Source organism: Zalophus californianus, chromosome 14 (assembly GCF_009762305.2).
Source record: "Zalophus californianus isolate mZalCal1 chromosome 14, mZalCal1.pri.v2, whole genome shotgun sequence".
Lineage (NCBI taxonomy): Eukaryota > Metazoa > Chordata > Mammalia > Carnivora > Otariidae > Zalophus > Zalophus californianus.
In genome coordinates, this window is record NC_045608.1 from 49,170,630 (window position 1) to 49,194,929 (window position 24,300).

Below are 24,300 nucleotides of genomic sequence, written 5' to 3' on the forward strand. Positions count from 1 at the left end.
CTCTCTCTTCTCCCCCTTAAAACCAAAGAAACGTAAAAGATGAGCACTGAGGATGTAGCGCAATGTCAACATCAAGGGGGAAGTTTCTACTGAGAATAGTGCTGTTCTTTGGTTTGGCGAGGCCAGCAGAACCTGAAAACAGACATAACCTCAATGTATGTACGTAGATAGGGCTTCTGTCCAAAGAGTCCATTGTGCTTTTATAGATTGATCATTTTATTTTTCTTCTAAGTTTTCTTGAGAAAAATGAGGCTATTGTTTTCAAATTTATGGATAAATAAAAATATTTGTGTAATACTTTGCCCAAGGTCACCCTGTGGAGTCAGTGGAGGAGTCAAGAACACAGTCCAGTTCTCCACCTCCATCCCAGGAAGAATGAGCAGAACACTTTGCTTTTTAAAGAAACTCAAAACTGTAATGACATGCTGCAGCAGGATAACATGAAATCCATTCCGAATATTTGCTCCTCACAATGTTCTCTCTGGGGTGTGCCTGCACATGTCCCGTGGGGAGGAGGGTGACAAATACAGTCAGAGATATTTGCAATAAAAGAAGGAGACAAGTGGATGTTGCACTGCAAGGATTTTGGTATTTCACCGGAATTGTAGATATCTAATCGATTTGGAATAGGGCTCTTTAATATCTCCAAGTTGGTGTTGAGTTTTCTAAAAATTAGGAATTGTCAACCAGTTGCCCATCTCCTTGCATTGAAGATGAACAACAACGAAGATGTGTATATCTCAGAGGGTTCTGGAAGAGACATGGGGGAGGCAACCTTGACTCTTACACTTCTAGAGAATGCAGTTGCTAGACAGTTCTTGCTCTTGTTTTCAGAGGTGTAATGGGGAAGGGGGAGCCTGCTGCCCTGGGTTGGAATATCTATGTGTAAAGTTTCCTCTCTTCCTCCCTCCATTCCTTCCTTCCTTCCTTCCTTCCTTCCTTCCTTCCTTCCTTCCTCCTCCTTCCCTCCCTTCTTTCTTCTTTCTTTCTTTCTTTCTTCTTTCTTTCTTTCTTTCTTTCTTTTCTTTCTTTCTTTCTTCTTTCTTTCTTTCTTTCTTTCTTTCTTTCTTTCTTTCTTTCTTTCTTTCTTTCTTCTTTCTTTCTTTCTTTTTCTTTCTTTCTTTCTTTTTCTTTCTTTCTTTCTTTTTCTTTCTTTCTTCTTTCTTTCTTTCTTTCTTTCTCTTTCTTTTTTCTTTCTTTCTCTTTCTTTCTTCTTTCTTTCTCTTTCTTCTTCCTTTCTTTCTTTCTTTTTTCTTTTCTTTTCTTTTCTCTTTTCTTTTCTTTTCTTTTCTTTTCTTTTCTTTTCTTTTCTTTTCTTTTCTTTTCTTTTCTTTCATTAGAGATAGGGATTAGCAAGGAAGGGATATGAATCCATGAGACGATACTGGAATTGGGGACCAACTCAGGGTGGACCAGAGGGCCAGGGAGGGCCAGAGCCCCAGGTCATCAGTGGAGGAGGGGGCTGGGCTGCTTCCATAGGATGGAGATGTAAGTGCAAGAGAGAAGAAGGCTGTTGTGAGGCCAGGAACATGGTGGCTGGACAGATCCACAAAGTATAAAGAACATTTAATTTTGAGTCAGATCGACCAGGCTCTCCACCTATTAATGGGTGATTTTAGGTCAGTGTCTTTATTTGTGTTTCTCTGGGAGCAGACCTGAGCCAAAGATTTGAGGCAAGTGGCTAATGTGGAGTTGATTCTAGCAAATAGTTGTAGGAGAAAAGGAAAGTAAGGTAGGGAAGAGACAGCAGAGAGGATAGGGTGAATTTTCAAGAAAGTTAGCACAGTAGGAACTGGATCTCAGTTCCACTGGGAAACTTTCAGAGCTCCAGAGTTATCCCACCAAATCCCATCAGCCATGGTTGGAGGCTCCTACAGGGAAGAGGTCTGGCAATTCTAGCTTGTTCTGCAGGAAGCCAGGGTGAACTCCTTCAGGCAGTGAGTCGCAGGTGTTGGTAGTCAGCTGGAAGTCTGGCCAAAATGCAAGAAAATATTAAGAGATGAGAGGATATTACAAAGGCAGAGCCAGAGTTGTTACAGGAAGTCAATTAACATTCTGGGTCTGTTTTCCCATTTTTAAAGCGAGAATCCAATTATTTGTTCTTGGCCTTGTTGAAATGGAAGTGATGGCATATTGGATGGCATCCAGGATCCCAAACTCCTTGCTCTTTGGAAGTGTCACTTGCCCTTTGGAAATGTGCATGGTGTGAGTTTGTGTACATATGTATAAAATAAGGCCAAGGAAAGGAACCCCTTATGGAATCTCGTCCCAGGGACCTGAACTAGACTACACAGATTTGTAAGAATTCTCTTGCCCAGAGCAGGCAGTCCTATGACCTAGAACCAACTTTGAGCAAAAAAGCCTCTTTGGACCCATTTACCCAAGGTCATCCTAAAATCTCAGCCCTCTGATTCTGACACTCTGGTGGCAGCAAAAAAAGGAGTCTTTTTGAGAATGTATTAGATAAATGCAGCTTCGAAGTGCCTAGTACAGTGTCTGACATACAGTAGGTTTCTCCAAAATATTAACACTTCCTTTCTCTGTGCTTTTTTTCTCTGGTTTTCCCTTGACACCGGGCATCTCATGCAGAAGGCCTGCCTCCCCAGCTCCAGGCTGAAATGACCAGAGCAACAGGCTCCATTCCTGTATGAAGTGGTGGGGGTGGACACTAAGTAGGAGTGAGCACCAGCTTTCAGGGCAGCTGATCTGTAGGCCATCTGGCAGCCAGTGGGAAAGTTTGGAGCAATCGCTTCTGCTCAGGTGTGTGGACAGTGACTAGCTAAGTCCATTAATCCATCTCCCCTCTTGGTTGTAGACTGGAAAACACGGAGAGCTTTGGCTCTTTATTGGTAAAGAGAAAAAAAAATTACATCAGCCTTAAAGAGATGCAGAGTCCAAGAGAATAGCTGCGTCAAAGCAATGGTGGAGGTGAGGGCGTTGGCATGGGCGAGAACTCAGTCCCAAGTGGCGTATACTCGAGGGTCTATTGCGTTCCCATTCATTGCCTACCAGTCCAAAGCCACCTGAGCTCTGGGAAAGACCACACTGTGAGAGCCACAGTGACACTGGCAGGAACACATTCCATTTGTCTTATTTGGTTAAGCATCTGCCAGCCCCAGATCAGATTTGCCTGTGTCAGCACCTTTGAGTGACACACAGGCCTCCCTGGCTTACTTGCCTGCATATTTGACAACTCAGCTTTACCTAAGGCTGCCTCCCCGAAGCCTGACCCAACCCTCTCAGTCCGGAGCAGGCCCCTCAGACTTAAGTGCTCCCGGGGCTTACCTGGGCCCTGTACTAGGAAGAGAGAGTTGCCTTAGGCACCAGATCAGGCCGGGGTGATCCTGAGGCCCTGCTGACTGGGGTTTCTTTGGGGGGATTTCAGTGTGAGAAGGAATGCTAAGGGAGACAGTAAGACATAAACTCACAGCAAAGGAGGAGAGAGAGGCAAGGGGCAGTAGAGTGAGTTACAAGATGAGGGCATCAGAAGGAACAGATCTCTACCGAAACAAAGTGATGATCAAAATGCGTATTTGTAGGTCTCATCTCTTCATGCATTCAATTTTATCAATTTTATCTTAACGGTATTATTTTAATCTAAATTTTGAAGTTTTTTGCGGTTTCCAAAATGAGTCGTTTCTCCTGAAGGTCATTCTACTTGATTCAAGATGTCACGGAAATATCTACGAAGAAGCATCAGTGGCCCTGGCCATGGATTCTCCTTTGGGTCCCCCTTTCTTTGCAACACCAGGTATGAGCGGCATTGGTCCCGATCCCAGGACCTGGGAATCTTCAGTGTCTGTACAACCTCATTCCCCAGAGCCGGTATAGAATAAGCTCCTAGTGGACATGGGAGGATCACAGAGAGGCACCTGCCATCTGTAGCCCAGCCTCGGTAAGTGCAAATGGGACCCTGGCCCAGGCGGGTGGTGGTGCTGGGGGTCGTCCAACCTTTCCATTGTTTTCTTTAGGCAGAGTCCAAGTTCTGGGAAGCAGCGTATGCCTGGGGAAATGCTTCTTCCACCACCCATTACATACTTGTCCAAAGCTACTTGAGCCCTGGGAACAACAATGCCAAATGGGAGGGGCGGGCTCGTGTTGATATCCAACCACAATTCACTTACATCCAGTCACTGATGGACAGGACTTTCTGTCTGACCTATTTATAGAGACACTGATATCATCAAGCCAGCAAGCATAATTCTCTGAAGGTCCTTCAGACATGGCGTCATCACCTCCCTTGCCTCACTAGAATTCTGTAATCTGCTCCTTGGAAGGAACAAACACATCTTGGTGTACCTTGCTCAGAAATAATATCACAGCTTATGGGTTCCATTTACTCCCCACACAAGGGAAAACTGTGCACAACCGGGGGAAAGGAAGTCTCAGGCTCCACACAGGGGGTTTTCTTAAGGTCTCCCATAACTGAAGACCATTGGTAACTAGCCTATAGCCAGTATGGTAACTGAAAGTGGATGGATTTGAGCATCATCCACCTGTGAACACCAAAGACAAGACTTGAACTTCTAGATCAGTTCTCAGACCAATGGGAAAAGCCTCTTGCCTCACCTGTGACTCATGATCCATCCATTGAGATTCCTAGGATCAGAGCATGCTCCCTCCTGAACGAGGAGGGGTTTACTGATACTAAATGGCAGGGAAGGGTCAGCTTGCCTGTCTTGACCCCTGCCAGGGCTCCAGTCCCCTTTAAAGTTAAAGGAAAGCTCCTAGACTGAAACCGTAGGGAGAGGATGAGTGGTGAGAGTGGGTGTTGGATGAATATACACATGTTGCTTAGCGTGCAATTGTCAATTGCTATTAAACCAGTACTTTTCTACCAAATCAACCTCACTCACTGGAATAAGATCTCTAACTGAACAACTTGGTGGTAGTCGACTCAGCCTCCCATCTATAAAATGGAGTGTGATGCCTACCTAATGGAGTTGTGAAAAATAAATGAAATACATACATAGTGCCTGATATGCAGTATATACTCATAAAATGTGGCTTTTAACTACGACTTTTATATTTCTGCCGAGAGTATCGCCTTTCTGCGGGAACCCCAGGGGCCTCGTGTTAATCTTTGTCTTAGACGGTTACTTCACTTCCCGTATTCAGACACCAAATTCTATTCATTTTTTCTCTAACGTGTTCACTCCCACTATCTATATAGCACTGGCACACATTTTTTCAGGCCCAGACTACTGTCACTGGCTGCCCGCAGAATGAATTAAGCAAGGCATTCGTTTGAGATGTATTTACTGAGCATGTAATATGTGTACTGTTTAACACTGGGGCAAACAACTCTGAGAAGGGTCCTGCTCTCATGCTACTTATGTTCTTGTGGGTGGAGGTAGATAATGGACAAATAAACAAATGAATAAACCAGAAAATTGTGAATGGTGGTAAGTGTGAAACAAACTGTAAAGCAGCCTGAGTGATAGAATGTGAGTAGCGGGGGCTGGGGGGAGGAATGGAGAGACTGCATGAAATAGACGGCAAGGGCAGATCTATTTGGGGAGAAGCTACCGGAGCAGAGATCTGAATGACAAACATTTCAGGCAGGGGCAGGGAGCGCAAAGGGTGCTCGCAGGTGGAAGGATGGAGGGTAGGGCCCGTGTGGCTTCGCATGAGCGGGAAGGGCACAGGGATACAAGATGAAACCAAAGAGGAGGGTGGGACCATATCTCGTAGGAAAATCAGATGGTGGAGATCATGGGAAGAACGCTGGGTCTCATCAGAATTGTAATATTAGCCACTGGAGGTTTCACACTGGGCAATAACATGATGTGACTGACGTTTTATAAAGCTCACTCCCCCGGCCCAGCGGAGAATGGACTGGGGGGCCTGGTAGGACGGGGAAGCAGAGTAGCCTGGAGAGAGACTGGTGGCTGGCACCACTGGAGACAGAGCAAAAAGGAAAATACAGGATATGGTTTTAAGAAAATTCCACACTAATTTTCCTGAGGTCATTTCTCAATTCCCAAAACTTTGCTGCCAGCACGTTGTATTTCCCGCTGAATCAAATCTAAATCAGTTCGGTTTCAAGTTCTCCATGATCCTTCTTCCCTGGCCACTTTTCATTGATTGTTGACTTCTCCGAACTCCCACAGTATCTATACCAGGCGGTTAAGAGCAAGTAAGCAATAACACAGTCTGTCACCCTGTGCAGCACTGAAGGCGTGTTAGTCTTCTCTTCCAAGACAGACAATCCCTTTAGGAGAGGGTCGGTGCTGTCACTTTCCTCCACATCTCGTCACACTGAGCTCAGCTCCAAGCATAGGGCACGTACTGAAATTGCTTATTGACTGATTAAAAACATACACGAGTAGCATTCATCTCCTCCGTATTTCTTTCCTAGGAGGGAGGGTGGTTATCTGTCAATATTCATTGCACCATTGAACCAATATGCAATGCATTAGTCATCTCTGAGATAACCAGATGAGGCTTCCTTGTAATCTTTCTATTTTGCTGAGATAATTTCACTTGCTTTGGAGTTTATGAGGCCATAAGTGGCTCCCATCTGTTGATGAACATATTTCTAAGAGTCATTTAGTATCAAGTATGGAATACTTGAGGGGAAGTTAAATTGTAACTTTTATATTAAGTGTCATCTTAGTAACAGAACCAAAATTGGAAGCATGTGTTCAATTTTGGTCTTTCATTTTCAAAGCTTTAGGTCAGGCAAAGAATTAATTTCATTTGTTTACAAAGTAGATTATGCCTAATAAAATCTATTTTGTTTATGGTCACATTTTAGTGAATCCATTGCCTTAGAAAATGAGAGAAATCTGATTGGCTAATCATTCAACAAAGTAAATTACATTATCCCACATCCACATCCACATCCAACATTGGCCTAATTTAATTATTCAGTAATAGCATGATGAAAATACTCCCCTTTAATACATTTTGAGCAAGGCGCATATGCATGATGAAACAGTGAAGAATCATGTTTATTCCTTCCTTGTTTGATGACTGACCACGGAATATAACATAACTGTGTTATGTTATCCACATAAATGTGGATAATAACTTTTTTCCACAGTAAGGATAATAAACACAAAGTAGCTTTTACTAGGATCCTTACTGGTACTCTGAATTTTCACTAGTTGTCTGTATATTTTACAAGAACAGAAATTGGTTCTCTGGTAAGTGCTACTTTACAAAATAAAGTTGAAATGAAATTGGTTTCAATTTACGCATAATAAAAGAAATTAAGTGGGATCACTTTCTCTCTCTACTGAGAGGTAGAAAAAACTCTCCAGGACACTTTCTTTCACTCCTGAGATTCTGACAAAGACCAAGGAACATTTCCTCAACAAAATGCAGTTATGCACAAAAGTTCACACAAAAATAAAAAAGAAATCTCTTGATGGATACCAGGGGATCTGCCCTGAGGGGTCTAAACTATATATAACGTGGATTCTGCAGAGTTGGTCTAGTATTAATGACCACTTCTTGTCATTTTTTTCTTTTTGGGGCTTTTAGAAATATGTATTGTGGTCAAATGTTGGAAATAGTGAAATTCTAACTGATAAAGTTTAAACAGTGTCTAAAAGTTTTAAAATACAAAGGAAATAGCTTTTTAGAACCATTATATGGAGTACATCTGAATTAAGCAATGATAGGTATACACTACAAAAATATTTCTGATCCCTTGATCACTACTTCTTTTTTTTTAAAGATTTTATTTATTTATTTGACAGAGAGAGACACAGCGAGAGAGGGAACACAAGCAGGGGGAGTGGGAGAGGGAGAAGCAGGCTTCCCGCGGAGCAGGGAGCCCAGTGCGGGGCTCAATCCCAGGATCCTGGGATCATGACCTGAGCCGAAAGCAGACGCTTAACGACTGAGCCGCCCAGGCGCCCAGATCACTACTTCTTAAAACACAAATTTTTATGTCAACGAGCCACTTTTACTCAAAATTATGACTCCTCAAGCACCTATTTCCCACAACTCCAGAAGATATCAAGTTTTCACTTGATGTCTTACTCAGTTGCTTATCACGAGGAGAAAGAGTAATATGGGTAAAATCGTTTAAAGGTAGACAAAAACCAAACCAAACCCAACCCTGTGGTTTCAAGTATATACTAAAATATGATGACACATTGGCTCTGTGGCCCATTTTGATCAAAGCTTTAATCCTAGAAATGAAAAAGAGATGTTCCGCTCGGAGGTGGTGTTTGAGTTGGGGAATGTTGCTCATTGTGCTCCTGGCGCCTAGAACTTGGCTGCTGATACCCCTTGCTCTGTGTGGAGAGAATAATCCCGAATGAGGGCGCTAACCATTTGGCTCATAAAATCTGCTAAGCTGAAAAATTCCCATTACCCAAGTTATTCATCTTTAGCTCCAAGTGCTAGCAAGGAGGGAGGGATGTGATGAGAAAAACTCAAAAGAGGGGAAGAAAAAGAAGGAAAACAGATTGATGAGAAAATCACTCATGGACTATATTTCACTGGCTTATCAGATGGTAACATCTTAGGGTGGTGTGATTCGTTTACACGAGATGGCAAATTAGCTGTTTTTGTTCTTTTTAAGAGATGCTACATTTTTGGCACAGATCTTCAATATCCCAGGTTTTCTCACATGAATGTATATATACAATGACACAGTTATAACTAAGAATGAAGAACTTATGAAAGAGTTTTTAGAAGTAAGGTACTTTTCTGAAAATACAGGAATAAGAGAACATTTTATAGTTGGTCTACTTCCATTTTGTTTTATGTTCATGGTGTTTCTGTTTGGGATCTGCTGAGGAAAATTGCCAGTGGGCAGCAGATTATCCCAATGTATACTTCCCCCGCCCCCCTCAGTTTGTAATCTCTTTTCAGGTAACAAAATAGTTTTTCTCTTAGACCAGATTCACTTGGTTTTTCACTTACTTAACTTAAAAGGTAATTTAATGCTTCACAGGAACCCCAGAGTGAGTATATGCTCATCTTGATGCTTTGGGGGCAAAGAACTTACCATCACAAATATCTGTATTCTAGGTTCTCATAATCAGTTGCTTCAGCATTCGTGTCAAAATTAGGGTGCTGGATTAGGGTGGTCATGGTGGGACCATTTAGTTAATAGGAAAACTTCCAGAACAAGTAGCAATATAGACCAATAACAAAGAGAAAGGAATTCAGAATGATAAATACCTGGATTCTGATTCTAACTCTGCCACTCACCAGCCATGTGCCTTTAAATAAAGGTATTTAAAGCAGCATAGAATAGTGGCTGGTACTTACGGTAGAGTTCTATTACTTCAATCCTGGTGTGCGATCTTGGGCAAGCTACTTAATGAACCATGAATCCCTTGATTTGTACCTACCTTGCAAGATTGCTGCTGTGAGGTTTAAATGAGTTAATTTAATGTAAAATTGAGCCTAGTGCCTACACACCGAAAGCCCATTAAACACCTAATAATAGCTTTAACTGTTATTATTAATAATTTAGTGCAAAGCATTGCAAAACCTGAAAAATTATGAAATCTTTCAAGCTTGAGTTTCCACCTGTAGAAAAAGGAGATTAAAATATGTGTCCTCATAGCATTGTGACAAATGAACGAGATGGAACTTTGAGTGGCTGGCACAATCACTGGTTGCAATTATTCAGAAGCATTTTGAGTGCTTGAGTGAGAGCTATCTGCATATTTGATTGCTAGTAGATCATGCAGTGTTGCTAATAAACAATTCTCTTAATCTCAGTCATTATTTGCTTCTAGTGTTCATGCTTTTAAAGTACGCGAGGGCCATTTTCTCATCCTCCCTCTGTCTCAGTGGTATATTTCCACAGACCACCCTCTGTTGTCTGTTTCCTGAGCCACCCTTACACAGTATTTTAGTTTCCTTGGCTTCCAATTAAAGAGGTGAGCCCCAGCCTTTTGACATTTACACCTAACTATTTTCTAGATAGGAAGCCGTCTGACCTTTAATAAAGATCATCTTTTATAAATCCTTCTTTGTTAATCACTATGCATGCTACTACCACTCTGGGATCCTTTCAGTCTTGCTTTCAAGCATTCTTAAAAAGGCTCCTTCTTAAAAAAGGCCCTATCCAATTTAGGATAGTTTTTCTAAAGCACAACTTCCAGTTCTGGAAGGTAATCTTAAAAGAGAATTAGGGGGATAGGATCTTTCCGAGTTCCATTAGTGCTAAACTTGCAGTGAGAAACTCTCTCTGGGTCAAAGTTGTCTCCTTGAGTGCATGGCCACTTTGATAAGAATAGTGAGAGGCAATATAATCCCAGCTTAAATTTAGAGATTGTAAAGTTCATGCTACACTGAAAAGGTAGCAGTGAATGGCACTGCCATCCTTACGTTCGAGAAAAAAAATCAGATGCTCATGTCTTGACCCAAGCAAACCATTTAACATTCTATCGGCTGTGATGGAATGTGGACACAAGATAAAATAGAGGTGTGGGTCTCCCTGCCCTTCAATTCTTTCACCCTTCTGACAGTGTGACCATTATGCACAGAGACCATGTGCACTCTTAGCTTATTCTTTCTGTTTCTGGCTGAGATTCCTTGCTGGGGATGACAAAGGACAACGCTTGGTTCCTGCCATGTGAGAATGAATGACACAATAGTTTAGAGCAGTACCGTGCTTAGATAGTGGGCTGCCCACATTTAGCAGTCCCTGTGGCTACCAGGATAATAATTTGGTGACTTGAAAAATTTACATTTGATCAGCAATTGGCCAGGTGTTTATGATATGCAAGGTCTAACGTTGGACCCTGAAATGAACCAAACGTGACTTTGTCTCTTTAGGATGAGACTGTCCAGTTACAAAATCATATAGGGACAAATAATTGGAATGTAGCAAAAGGGCTGAAAAATAACATGGGAGCATAGGAGAGGGAGAAATTTTTCTTAGCTACATGATGAAGGAAAGTTTCGTGGAAGAGGCGGTATTTAAGTTAGGCCTTGGAATATGAGTAAATTTTGCATGTGCAGGAAAAGGGGTTAGTATGTTGGTTTTATATAACACAGTACTTTTACATAAAGTAGCAGAATGGGAAATAAGTCTAGGGAGGTGGGGAGCATGCTGTCCAAAGGATTGTGAGGTCACAGGGCCTTGGATTTCATACTCAAAGGTTAGGGTTTTATCCTATAGATGGTATATGAGTGGGTTCAACCTGGGCTTTTTATGAGAATCACCTATTAAGTTTTAAAGCTGCAGGTGTCTGAGCAGAATCATTCCCAACATTTTTGGGCCCAGAGCAAGAGTATGAATGGAGGCCCACATACTGTGTGTCTAAATATTTAGAAGTTTCAAAGTAAGCAATACCCCCAGTACGGGGCCCTCATTTCCACCCAGGGTCTGCAGCAAGTTGGGAGGGACTGCTCTGGGCCTGGAGGCTATAGGAGACCCATTCTCCCCGGGAGCCACCCTGCCACTAAGGACCTGAGTGGTCCGTGAACCTTCAGGAGGAAGACAGGGCAGAAGCCATAGGCAGGCCAGAGATGAAGGAGGTGGATGACTCAAGCTCTTCAGGTTCCCTGGGCGGGGGTGGGGAGTGCGTTCACTTGCCTCATACCTCACTTTTCTGACCTTGGGATTGGCAGGCAGTTCTAAGTACCGCCTGAAAGTGTACCCCCCCTCCCCCCACTCCACCTATCTCCAAAGCAGAGGGAAGGGCAGAAGTACACTTACCTGAGGGACGCTGTCTGCCTCCACATCCTCCCACTTCAGAGGATGAGGGGTGGCTCTCCTGAAGCTACAACAGTCCCTCCGTCCTTGGTTTCAAAGGGCACAGGCTGATTTCTTCTCTCTCAGTCCAACCCCACCCCACTGGACGAGAGGGCCCAACTCAGCTGCTCTGTCTTGCCATGCCATTTTATGTGCGCTCCACTGAGTATCAAACTTTAAAACACCAAGCTCAAAAGAAAAAAAGTAGTCTTTGCATTTCTGCGTTTGTGATGTCTGGGGTCTTCTAAAGCATATGACCCCTTTTGGCCTGGTCAAAGGGTTGTGCTAGGTCTGAATCCAACTCCCGATCCAGCATTTCTTGGGGTGGGTTAGGACTGCCATCTCAGGGTTTGTGCTAACAAAGCTCCGTGTGTGAGTATAATGCACAGGCAGGGGTCGTCATCACTGCTAAACGTGGGGGAGGTGTGTCTGTTTGATTTTTGTTTTGCAGCAGAGGAGAGATACAGAGGGTTGGTATTTTAGAAAGCAAAGAGGAGCAGCATGGAAGACGAATGGAAAGGTGGTGGATGGAAAAGCAGGAGAGCCACAGGGAGCAAGCAAGATGAGGGTCTGGAGGAAGCAGGGGTGGCGGGCTGGGTGTAGGGGGAGCTGGATGGAGGGGCGTCGGGAGGTCACACCAGAAGTGCTCAGTGGTCGGAGGGAGAGATGGGATCAAGGATCACTTACAGGTCCCCAGCTTTTTATGGTTGAACTGTGTCCCCCAGACAGCTATGCGCAGGTCCTAACTCCTGATACCTATCAGTGTGACCTTATTTGGAAAGGGTATGTGCAGATGTCATTAAGTTAAGATGAGATCATTAGGATGGGCCCTAACCCCTTATGGCTGGTGTCCTTATAAGAAGACATGAGATGGGGCACCTGGGTGGCTCAGTTGGTTAAGCGTCAACTCTTAGTTTTGGCTCAGGACATGATCTCGGGGTCATGAGATCGACCCCCAAGTCTGGCTCTGTGCTCAGCAGGGAATCTGCTTTGAAGATTCTCTCCCTCTGCTCCTGCCCCCACTCACTCTCTCTTTTTCTCTTTCTCTCTCAGATAAATAAAATAAATCTTAAAAAAAAAATAAAGAAGAGGAGAAGAGACACACAGGGAGTATGCGACGTGCGGACAGAGTCAGAGACTGAAGCTGGAAGTCAAGGAACACCAAAGATGGCCGGCCGCCCCCAGCAGCCAAGATGAGGCAAGGACGGGCAGGTCTGACAGGTTTGGGGGGGGCAGCGCCCCGTCAACCACTGGATTTTGGACTTCTAGCATCCAGAATTGAGACAACACATTTCTGTTGTTTGAAAGCACCCAGTTGGTGGGAGTTTGTTACTACGAACTCACGCTTTCCATGGCACCCCACAGGGCTGGCTCTCTCTCAACCAGGCTGTCAGTGAAGGCAAGCCTTCATCCCAGCCAGCGCCTGGGTGGGGATGTTCTCCCCAACGTGCATATCCTCTCCACAAGAAATGGAGCCCCCCTTTGTCATCCCCCCGTGTAAAAACAAAGTATTAATTCACAACGGGTTCCAATCATCTACCATACAAAAAGGCATACACAGAAGGTATTAATTTACTACAGGTTTCCCTTGTCTACTCTGTGAGAAGGCAGTTTCCAAGTTGAAGTGAAAAGGTTTTACGTACCATATTCCCATTCTGTATGGACCGTATTCTAGCTGGGGTTTCAAAGGTATTTTTGGTAGCGTTTTAAGGTATCGTCTTTAATCCCCCCTAGTAAAAATTATTCAGAAAACCTACTGGAGACTTCATCTCTAGAAAGAACATTTTTCAGAGGGAAATGGTTGCAGCACTGAACTGCCAAAGAGACAGCTGAAAAAATGGGTCATGCTTTCATCCCATTCTGGGACATAAGCGGCCAAGCGGTTCACTGCTCGTTTTTGTCCTCTTCTCGTAAACAAGCTGCGTTAACAAGTTACTTTAAAAAAGCATACTAATTTCCCCAGTGAATTACACAGGAAAGAATCCAGCATTCCCTCCAGAGAACTCAAATAGTTGTTTGTTCTCAGAGCTCAGGTGTGGTAAAATCGCTGTCGGCTAAAAATGCATGCTGGCTATTGGCCAGGAGGCTGGAGCTTTCCATCCACTCCAGCCCTGATTTCTCACGTTGGTGTGCAATTCGTAGTTTGCTTAATGGGGGAAAAAAAAAAAGGACTCGACTTTCAATTTCAATTTAATTACACAATCTATAGTGCCCACTGGGAAGGATTTAGGGGCAAAGATTAATGCTCAACAGTGCTCCGTTTTACATTATTTTCTGATAAAGAACACTGTATTGATTATCCAAAGTGAGTTTTCAAATTTGCTTTTTAAAAGCCAAATTTTGGGGGGTGGCAGAGTGATTTAGAGAAGGGGTATGACTTCATTTCTTGGTTCTTTGCCAAAATCGATAAATTAGAGGTGTAAGGTGCCTCTTTGGATTATATTGTCAGTGTGTTCTTGAGAGTGGAGAGCTCTTCTCTACTTGGGAGAAGAAAGAATAGAAATTCTATTGTAAAATTAGAAATACCAGCTGCAGACACTGATGGAACAACACAACTGTCTGTTCTGAGAATGACTGAATAACAAATATTAAGACCCTTCCTTCTATAACAAATACACTTAAGACCCTTCCTTATTATGTTAAAGTCCAAAGAATTTCACTCTCTCATTGGGACTGGAAACCATTATGATTTCATTTGGCAACAAATCAATGTGTCAGATTACAAGTAAATATTTGGTGTTCTATTTTGGGGTCCACATATTCTGTTAGTTTAGCCAAGTGTAAAAAGAAGGAAAATATAGGAAATGAAAATCTGCCCATAAGAGGTAGCCTTAATATAGGTCTTGGTCAGTTGCTTTAACTTGTTAACCTAAGAAAGAAAACAGGTCTCTTTATAAGAAAAAGTATTCCCTATGTGACTTAAACAAATAAAATGGTAGCAATAAACTTTACGGGTTAACTGTTGCTCAGCCTTACCAAACCACCTGAGCACATACAAATAACTGAAAATACAGCGATCAAGAAATGAAGTTCAAAAAGCAAATAAACTATTTGAAACAGCTAACTGATTTTGCCATTGTGCAATGGCAGCAGTTTCAAGTATTAAGATAGCTGCCAACATGTCCAATTATATGCAAAAGCAAAATGGTACCTGATCAGCCTTAAATTTTGCCTATTGAACTTGCATTACTTTCATTAGCCTAATTAGTTAACTATTTTTAGAGCTTGATGAGTTACAGGGCATCTGGCCCAGATTAGGTAAAGCTAGAACTTAATTGGGGTAGAATGACAATGAGGACTAGAATTGGAACTTATTTGGGAGGCATTAGAAGACTTTGGAAAAGGTACCCTTGACTGGTTTAAAAGTAGACTTACCACTCTTCGCGTTGGCAAGGGTGAGTTATAATTTATGCCAGAGGAGAACAATAATTAAAAAAAAAAAGGACATGGAGATTTGTGCTTGTGAGTGGAGCCTGAGCTCTCTGAGTTTGGTGGCACGGGCAGCCTTTGGGGAAGGACAGCCCGAATCACCTACGGAAAGAGGAGGTGGGGCAGGGCAAGACAGGGTTTGGTGAAGGCCTCCCTTGGTTTCATGGGTGGCTGTCATCTACTCCCTTCAACAGCGACACGGAGTGACTCCATCTACCAGCAAATAAAAATAAGTCTGTAACAAGACTGGGTAAGAAAACAGTGAAGTAGACAGGAAGACGCTGGCTAACCGTGCTGCATAGAAATCAAAGACCACAGTGGAAAGCCAACTTGTATGTTTCTCCTGCAAGGGGTTCTGTTCTGAACTGTTTGGGAGGGAGTGACTTTCCACTGGGCAAATTAAAACCTGGGAAGATCACACAGGAGAGTCACCTTAGTTGAGGGAAAAATAGATACACGTATCTATTTGCAGCCATGATAGTATCAATGCAGAGGTCATGATATGTTCAGAGGAAGGCGTGCAAATCAGAACTGACAGTGTCTTACTTCTCCACTGTTTCCTTCTGTGGGTGTGTGGAGGGAAGGAAGGAGATGGGGAGACAAGGAAAGTACATGATCATCCATGTCTGACCAGTGTACTTGTTCTCAGGACCAACAGCATGTATATTGCTCATACTTAATAATTAGCAAAACCTTTTTTTCCATATTTACAAATGCTTGACTATTAACATCTAACGTATAACTCTACAATTTATGAGAAGGGAAGAAATACCTGGTCCGTGATACGTTCCTGGATTTTTCCTCTAGTCACTGAAAGAGAAAGCAAAAATAAATGTGACATTAAAGGGTGACAATGAATAAAATGCAGTACTGATCCTGCTCTGTTCTCACTCAAAATTCCAAAGCAGTCATGGGCTCTTTAAGCAAACACTTGTATCACGATATAGACCTTTGCAATCACTCCAATAATTGGGAGGGGGGAAAAAAAGCCAAATCCTAAATAAACCACATGAGGCAAAGACGTTAGAGAATAGAGTGGACACTCGGTAAGGGTGTTACCCCCAAAATGCATGAAACTTTGGCAGAGGCGTGGAGAGAAGGAAAGGACAGAAGAAAAACTTGAACAATAGCCAAAGTTTTCCAAACGATGACAAGCTGTTCAAGGACAAGACCAACACAGAGCTCATGGAACCTTGAGGACTAGACGAGGAGTTCTAATGTGGCAGGTGGCAAAGTGCTACTTTTAAAACCTTTTCTCTTACCCATGCAGATAATAAAGACATCATTATACTTTGTTGTTATGGTGCTGCAGAGATTAAAGTGAAAACCAACAGTTTTCTGCAAGGTATCTTGGTCAGGACAAAAAAAAAAAAATCAGAGTAACATATGAAAGGTAACAGGGATATATAACGAATAAAGTCACTAAAAGAGTAAAGCTTCGTGGTGAAAACAGCCTGAAAGTGATCAGTATTGTTTATGTCTTAAGTAAAAGGAAAAAAAAATCCCTAGTAATAATAAATGATCAACAAATCAACAAACCAAGGAAGAGGGGAAAGAAGAAATTTTGTGGCACTACAGAGAATATGTGCTTGTGAACATCTTGGTATGATACATACTTGATTAAACATGTCCTTTTAAAATTTCAAATAAGATAACTGTGCAGTCACTTGCATTTTTAGGAAATAATACAGACTGGTGCTGGGTACCCTTTACCCAGTTTCCCCCGATGGTAACATCTGGAAAATCAAAAAAAGCACAAAATCACAACCAGGGTGCTGACATTGACTTGGTCAGAATACAGAGCATTTCCATCACCGCAGGGATTCTTCCTGTTGTGCTTTTAGAGCCACCCACCCCCTCTTTCCTCTTAGCCTTGGGCAACCACTACTCTGTTCTCCATTTCTATCATTTTGCCATTTCAAGAATGTTACATAAATGGAATCCTCCATTTCATAACCCTTGAGGTCAGTTTTTCTCACTCAGCTGAGTTCTCCAGAGATTCGTCCACGTTGGCTTGTGTATTCCCGGGAGTTCCTCCCTTTTCATTGCTGAGTAGTATTCCATGGTATGGACGTGCCAACGTGTGTTTAACTGTTTGCCCACAGAAGGTCATCTGGGTAGTTTCTAGCTATTATGAATAAAGCATCTACCAACATTTGTGTACAGGCTTTTTTGTGAGTGCAAGTCTTTATTTCTCTGGGATAAATGCCCAGGAGTGCAACTGTTGGGTTGTATGATAGTTGCAGGTTTAGTTGTTTAACAAACCGCCAAACTTTTTTTTTAAGACATGTAATGAATAATTGATATTTACCAATCAATTAATCAACCAAAAATAAGTATATTTCAACATTTTACTAAGTGTTCAGTACCAGGCAAGGTGTTATATGAGGTACAGTAGAAGTGTAAGGAGCATAGAAAATGGAATGACAGCGTTAAGAGTGGATTATCATGCCACTGTTACAAAATGCCAGGGGCCAATCTTGGAGTCTTCAGATAATAAGAAATAATTTTCTTCCTTTTTAAAATGGCATTGCCCAATGAGATTCTCTTGATATGTTTTAATAGTTAGATCTCTTTTGTTGGATTATATGCAGGATTTTAAAGAAGAGGCAACATGATTTGTGGAAAAAGCTTGGCTTTTTGAATTAGATCATCAGTCTTGCCTAGAAGAGGGAGAACATCCAGCAGAAGGAAGGTCATGTTTAAAGCCATGCGACAAAGGGGGAGCATAGTGGGTCCAAGGCATGGAAAGGAAGCCATGATGGCCAGAGTGGAGAAATAAGGGTGTGTGGTATAATGTGAGGTGGGGCAGCAAGTAACATAGACCACTTCTGGGAAATTTATGATTGTTACAAGAGCAGTGGGAAGTCAGTTATTAAGGAAATTTAGGCCAGGGTGTGGGTTGGGACATTGGAATGGTGTGGTTAAATGTGCATTTTTAAAAGACCACTCAACGCTTGTTGCTAACTGCAGAATAGGCTGGAGGGGAGCCTGGGGTGGCAGCCGCAGTACAAAGCCTTCCTTCTGTTTCCTTAGGAACCAAGGGAACTCTGAAGGAATTCCAGGGAAAAGTGAGAGCCCAAACAATCAAACCATCATCATCTAATAATGCAGCAGCCCGCTAGACTCTAACAAACGGAGCAGACAACAACCTGGTATCTAATCACAGCCCTGCCATTTGCTAGATGTTTGATTTGGGGCCAGTTAACTAAGGCCCTGCCTGTTGGGTCATCTACAACAAAGAGTTCACAATATCTCCTCCTGTCCAGATTTGGGGGGATTAGAATGAAGTAAGTATGCATTTTGCAGGCAAAGGATAAGCGAAGGGCATTCCAGGGAGTTGTGGCCGGAAGGATAGTCTCAGAGGCAAGAAGAGGGTGTATTTGGATGAATCTTGAGATGTTCTAGTGGTTTATAGAGTGAGAGCATATACCAGAGCAGGTGGGAAGTAGGGGCTATGGGAAAAGGGTAAGAGCTTTGGGGCATTGCTGGCTTGAGGTGAAGTTGAGAAAGGTTTTTCCAGCTGTGGGAAGCCAGTGGTGGTTTTTCAGCAGGGGAGGTGAGGTGACCAAAGCTGTGCTTGAGAAAGAGGACTTTGGTGATGGTGTGGAGGAGGGGGTGACGGTGAGCGGAAGACACGTGGCAGAGAGAGCAAAAAGCATGTCCAGTCCTCAGGCAGCAGGGATGAGGGTTTCAGCCCAGGAGGGAGAACAGAGATGGAGGGATGTGTGGAGCTGGTGGTCTTTCTGAGGTAAGTTCTGGAGACTGAGTGGATGTGGCAAGTACAGGAGCAGGGAGCGAGGGCAAGCCCTAGGTTTTCATCAAGGGGAGCGGTGTGGATACTGGTGTTACTGGTGGGGAAAAGGAACAGAATTTAAAGAGAAGTTATTAAGGGAGCCCTACGGGCTTGTCCCCATAATTAAAACGAAGATATCTATAGGTTATGAAAACTGACATGGCAATTATGGTAAACAGAATAGAATACAATAATGCCCCTCTGCCCCCCAATGTCCATATTCTAATCTCTGGACCTTGTGCATATGGTACCTTACATGGCAAAGGGACTTTACAGATGCGATTAAGTTAAAGGTCTTGAGATGGGAAGATTATCCGGGATTATCGGGATGCGAACGTCATCACTCGGGTCCTTGTAAGAGAGAAGTAGGAGAATCAAAGACAGATGAAAGGGGTTGTGACAATGGAAGCAGGGGTCAGAGGGATGCTGTAGCCTGAGGAGGTCTGAACCCGGAAGGTGGGCAGCCTCTAGACTTGGAAGAGAGAATGAAGCAGACTCTCCCCTCGAGACTCCTGAAGGTATGCAGTCTTGCTGTACCTTTCTTCTAGTCTACTGAAACCCATTTTGAATGTCTGACCTCCAGAACTGTAAGAGTAACACACTTGGGAGAGCCCTGGCTCCAGCTACAGGTAGGAACCCAAGACACAAATATCTTGGGATGACAAGACAGTCTGGATACAGGTTTCTTTGGCAAAGGGTCTGAGTGAGTCCAGGATTTGGGTCATCTGTCCAAATGAGAAAGAGGCAGGTGACCCTTGGTGGTAGAAGTGGCAGGAAACACTTCCATATTTTGGACGGACTTAATTACCAGGTTGGGTGCCGCTCAGACAACAAGGTAGGTGCCGTGCTAGGGGAGCAAGGGGTAAGGCAAGGGCTGATTCAGAAGATAACAGGGCAGGTTTCTAGTTGCTGAGGTCAGTCGCTTGAGGATCCCAGGGACTCAGAAGCCAGACAGACCATTTTTGTGAGTTACAGTTATTTGAACATAAGAAAAATCATCTCCTCCCTTGAGCTATTAAAACTGTAATGAGTTAAAATATATAATTATATAATTATTTTGTGGCCTTAGTAGTTATGATTGCCGCTAATGATAATTTTTTTTTCTCCTGCTTATGGATGGTCTTGGGCTGGTGCAGATGTACATGTTCCCTGGCCGATGCAAGATAAAAGTAGGGAATCCCACTTAAGGAAAACCTAAGTCATTCCCAAATTTATTCAAATCGTATTTGAAAAAGAGGAATGGAATTTAGGGGATAAATTGTAACTGCATAAGCCTTTGCTAATAAAAGATTAAGAAGTATGTGGTTTAGCATCTTTTAATTATTTTTTCTAGCATCTTGAATATACAATGTTTGAAATCTCTGGCTGGATCAACATTATTTTGCTCAGAGGTTTGTGGACTTTGCATACTGATTCTTTCCTGTTTCCAAGTACATTTGCTTTTAGGCTATTTTTATTCACTTTAAAGGAATTTTAATAACTTTCTGTTGACAGCATGGACAGCTGGTCTTGAGAATTAAAGAAAATTCACTTGCTGACTGAGGAAGGAAGTGACATCAATGAGCTTCTAAAGTCAGCCCAGAGGGGGAAATTGGTTTGTGAGAGAGTGGCCTTTCATTGCACTGTATTTATCGAGCGATGCCTTGAGATGCAAATTGCTGTATCAATCAAACCCATGGTGCCTACCTCCAACCAACTTCGTGCAAACTGAAGGAACAATGCCCTGAAACACAGAGAGGAAAAAGGATGAGGGGTGTAGGACCCCGGGGGCTAAGTGAATTACGGGAGCTCATGATCCCCTCTCTCTGGTGGATACTTCCTTTCCTGTCAAGCCTCAGTTTTTTGTCTAGAAAATGAGTTTGATGCAATCTGTTGGTTGAAGTTAGTCTGTTTCTGTGACAGATGGTTACTAAGACCATGTCCCCACATATATAGTGTAGACATGTTATCGCTCCACTTTGTCCCAAAGAGTGCTATCAATTGCTTTATATCCCCCACTGAGAGCTATCTGGAAAGAGGGATCGTTAGGTAGTCATATGTAGCTACTAACTTGACATCTTGACACTTTAAAAATTGGCATTCATTGTTTATAATTCTACTGCAGAAAAATTCAGGCACCCAATCAGGACTTCAAATAACAACGACAATAGTAATAACAATTTTATTGTCATAATAATGAATGACTTCATTCTTCATGACCACCAGAGAATTTCCCTCTGGAGCTACAACAATCCATTTTTCAAAGATAAGTGTGGTGCAAGTGGATTGTGTGTATGTGTGTGTGTGACGTGTCACGCATGTGTGTATACATGCACACCAGTGTGAGGCAGGCAGGAAAGTATCTAGATACATTTTATGGTACAAGCTGAAAAATTAGATTGCTATTATTTATTTCTTAGCTCACTTTAGAAAGTGTTTGATGTGGCTACAGTGACCGTTCAATAATAAATAATTTGAGTTTGAGTTAACGATCTAGTATCAAAGTGAATTTAATTCAGCCTAAGAGATAGATGCATTAACATTGGTTTCTTTTCCTTGTCTCAAAACATATTTGGGGTATTCAATTAAATTTTCACATTTTATGAGTTAAATATGTAATTTGAACTACTCCAAAACAAATACTGGTTAAGTAAAGAATGAATGAGCTCTCAGTAGCCACAGTCTTCAGGCCAAAGGGTTTCAAACTCTCCCCAAGCCTAGAGATACTTTGACTCTAGCAAAATTCATTCATTTGATCCTACAGCAATATTTTGATGAGCATCTATTCTGGACAACATGCTTGGTGTGCTAGAGGCACAGAATAAAGTAGAAGAAACAAGATGAGCAAACAAAAAGGCAACCACGTGAAATCACGGAGCTGTAAGGGGTTATTAGTAAATTGTATAAGTATGCAGATCAAAGGGTATTTAAATCTTGATACAGTAGAAATGGTGACGGATTAACTTTCAGACTTTTCTGGTCTTGGCTCTGTACAGTAGTTAGCAAATAACTTGACTCCTCTAGTCTTTGTCTTTGGTGCATAATGACAGTGTTTCAAGGACGGTTTCAAGGAGGGTTTCTAAGTTTGTTTCTAGGTACTTAAGTTCTTTGGCTCTAAAAAGAATGAGGGAGATTGAAAATTTCCATAGGATTGCACCCCCCCAAAAAAGAGAAGAGGTCATGTTTGGTGGGGGCACCTGGGGATGCCTCATGGAGGAGATAGCATTTGATCTGGGTAGGACATTAGCAGAAGCAGATTGGAGGAGAAGCATTTTACCCAGAAGGAAAAGCATGAGCAAAGGCACAGAATCAGGAAGTGCACAGGGCCTGTGCAGGGAGTCGTAAACAGTGGCGCTTGACTTCACTGGAGTCTGTATATTAGCAAGTAATAAGAGGCAAGGCAAAACCTGTAGCATAAACCAATGTCACGGAGGGCCCTAAATATTTAGGGGGAGATTTTGACATTTGTTTGGTAAGGGAGCTCTAGAAGATTTTTGAGCCGGAAATTGATCAAAACTGTTTAAAGATGAATCTAACAGTGCTATGACTTGAGGAGGGGGGCTGCTGGTAAGAATGAAGGTGAATGTTACACACTGGGTAAGCAGAGCAGATGTAACGATTCAGATGGGGGGCTGATGCAGTGTGACAATGGAAAGAAAGGAATTAAAGATGGCCAAGATCTTTTGTGTGTATTTTTTTATTTTCAATCTTTAATTCAAGTATAATTAACAAATAGTGTTTTATTAGTTTCAGATCTATAATTATAATGATTCAACAATTCTATACATGACTCAGTGCTCAAAGATGACCAAGATGTCAAACTTAAGTTACTTGGTAGAAGATGTGCTTCATGCAAAAGTAGAAACAGGGAAACAGAGCCAGTTTAAAGCAGAAAATTTGGCATTAGTTAGTCTGTTTCTGTGACAGATGGTTACTAAGACCATGTCCCCACATATATAGTGTAGACATGTTATCGCTCCACTTTGTCCCAAAGAGTGAGTGAAGCAGAAAATTTGGTGAGTAAAGATGGTGGTGGGATCATCAGCTCAGTTCAGCACTGGTTAGGTAAGCCATCTTAGAGGGGCAGCGAGTGAGCTCAGGAAAGAGGTCTGTATCAGGCAACCTTCGGCAGAGAGATGAAGCTTCAGGAGGCAAGAGTTGTTTTAAAACCAGTAGAGAGAGGGAAAGAAATACCAACTTAGAACTTTGGGCAACAGGTGTATTTTATTTATATTTGAATGGTTTGATGCCTCCTCAGGTAATGGCATTCAAAGTTTACATCGTCTGCAGTGAATATGAAGAGAAGCTGTCTCTCTGCTAAACTCAGCTAAGCTAACATAAGGATTTACTATCAGGCACTAGGCAGCTTAAAAGTCTGGCTTCAGAGCATGTGTCCTCACTGGTCCTGGATCTGAGTCAAAGGCTATGAATTCTGACACAAGTCCAACATGTATTTTTTCCTTAACACCAAATAGTTAACTTAGTTCTTCGTGAATGCTGCCTGAGTATCCCTTGAATTTAACTCAGTTTTGACACTATCTACCTAGAAAGAGTATCAGGTCCCATAAATTAAGGGCTCAGCCCTACAGGACTACCCCCCACCGTCCCCCACTTTAGATGCCAGTTGCTAGTCTAAGGGAGTCCTCTGTGCTTTTGACTGACCAGCTATAGATGGAAGTCGCCAACAACCCCCTTCTTGGGTTTGATTAATTTGCTGGAGAAGCTCACAGAACTAAGAAATATTGATTACTTACTGGATTACTGGCTTATTATAAAAGGATATAACTCAGGAACAACCCGATGGAAGATGCAGAGGGCAAGGTATGTGGGAAGGGGGGCAGAGCCTCCATGCTCTCTGGGTAAGCCATTCTCCTTGGATCTGCACTGTTCTCCAACCCAGAATGTCTCTGAACTCTGTCCATTTATTTATTTATATGGAGGCTGCTCTGCATAGCTAGGATTGACTAAATCACTGACCATTGGTGATTGCACTTCAAGAAGAGTTTTTCTTTCAAATTCAAACAGGATCTTAAATCAAACAAGGCTATGGTTTTTTCAAGTGGTCCCTCCTGTAGGCCCCGGGCTCACGCCGTGGCATGCGGTGCGTCTGCGGGTCAGGCAACAAAGACCAGGTGTAAACGGGCAGCTTTTAGGTGGCTCCATACGGCCCCATTTTCCCAGTACTAACCTACAAGATCTTATCCTGTACAATACCAACCAGAGAGGACAGACACATGATTTTCATACTTTTATTTCATTTCCCTTACTTTTGGTATAGTTTTTGGCAATTTGGGGAATGTTGCCATTTGTTAGTTTGTTTTACATTTCAGAGTTCCTAAGTATCTTCTAATCACCCCTCCTAGCCCAGGGGTGTGGGTAAAGAGTGAGGGGTTGAGGATGGGGAGGATGTCAATTC

At 42.6% G+C, this 24,300-nt stretch overlaps 1 protein-coding gene across 3 annotated transcripts in view; it reads right to left on the reverse strand.

The window, feature by feature from the left end:
• Positions 1-24,300, reverse strand: part of CHST9 (carbohydrate sulfotransferase 9) — a 256,861-nt gene that overhangs the window by 16,174 nt on the left and 216,387 nt on the right. For 2 of the 3 annotated variants that reach the window (XM_027577035.1, XM_027577036.1), the window contains exon 5: positions 15,882-15,919. In XM_027577035.1, the coding sequence (XP_027432836.1) occupies positions 15,882-15,919 (38 nt within the window). Of the gene's footprint in view, positions 1-15,881; positions 15,920-16,725; positions 16,846-24,300 lie in introns of all 3 variants that reach the window. The other variant, XM_027577037.1, reaches the window with a different exon arrangement.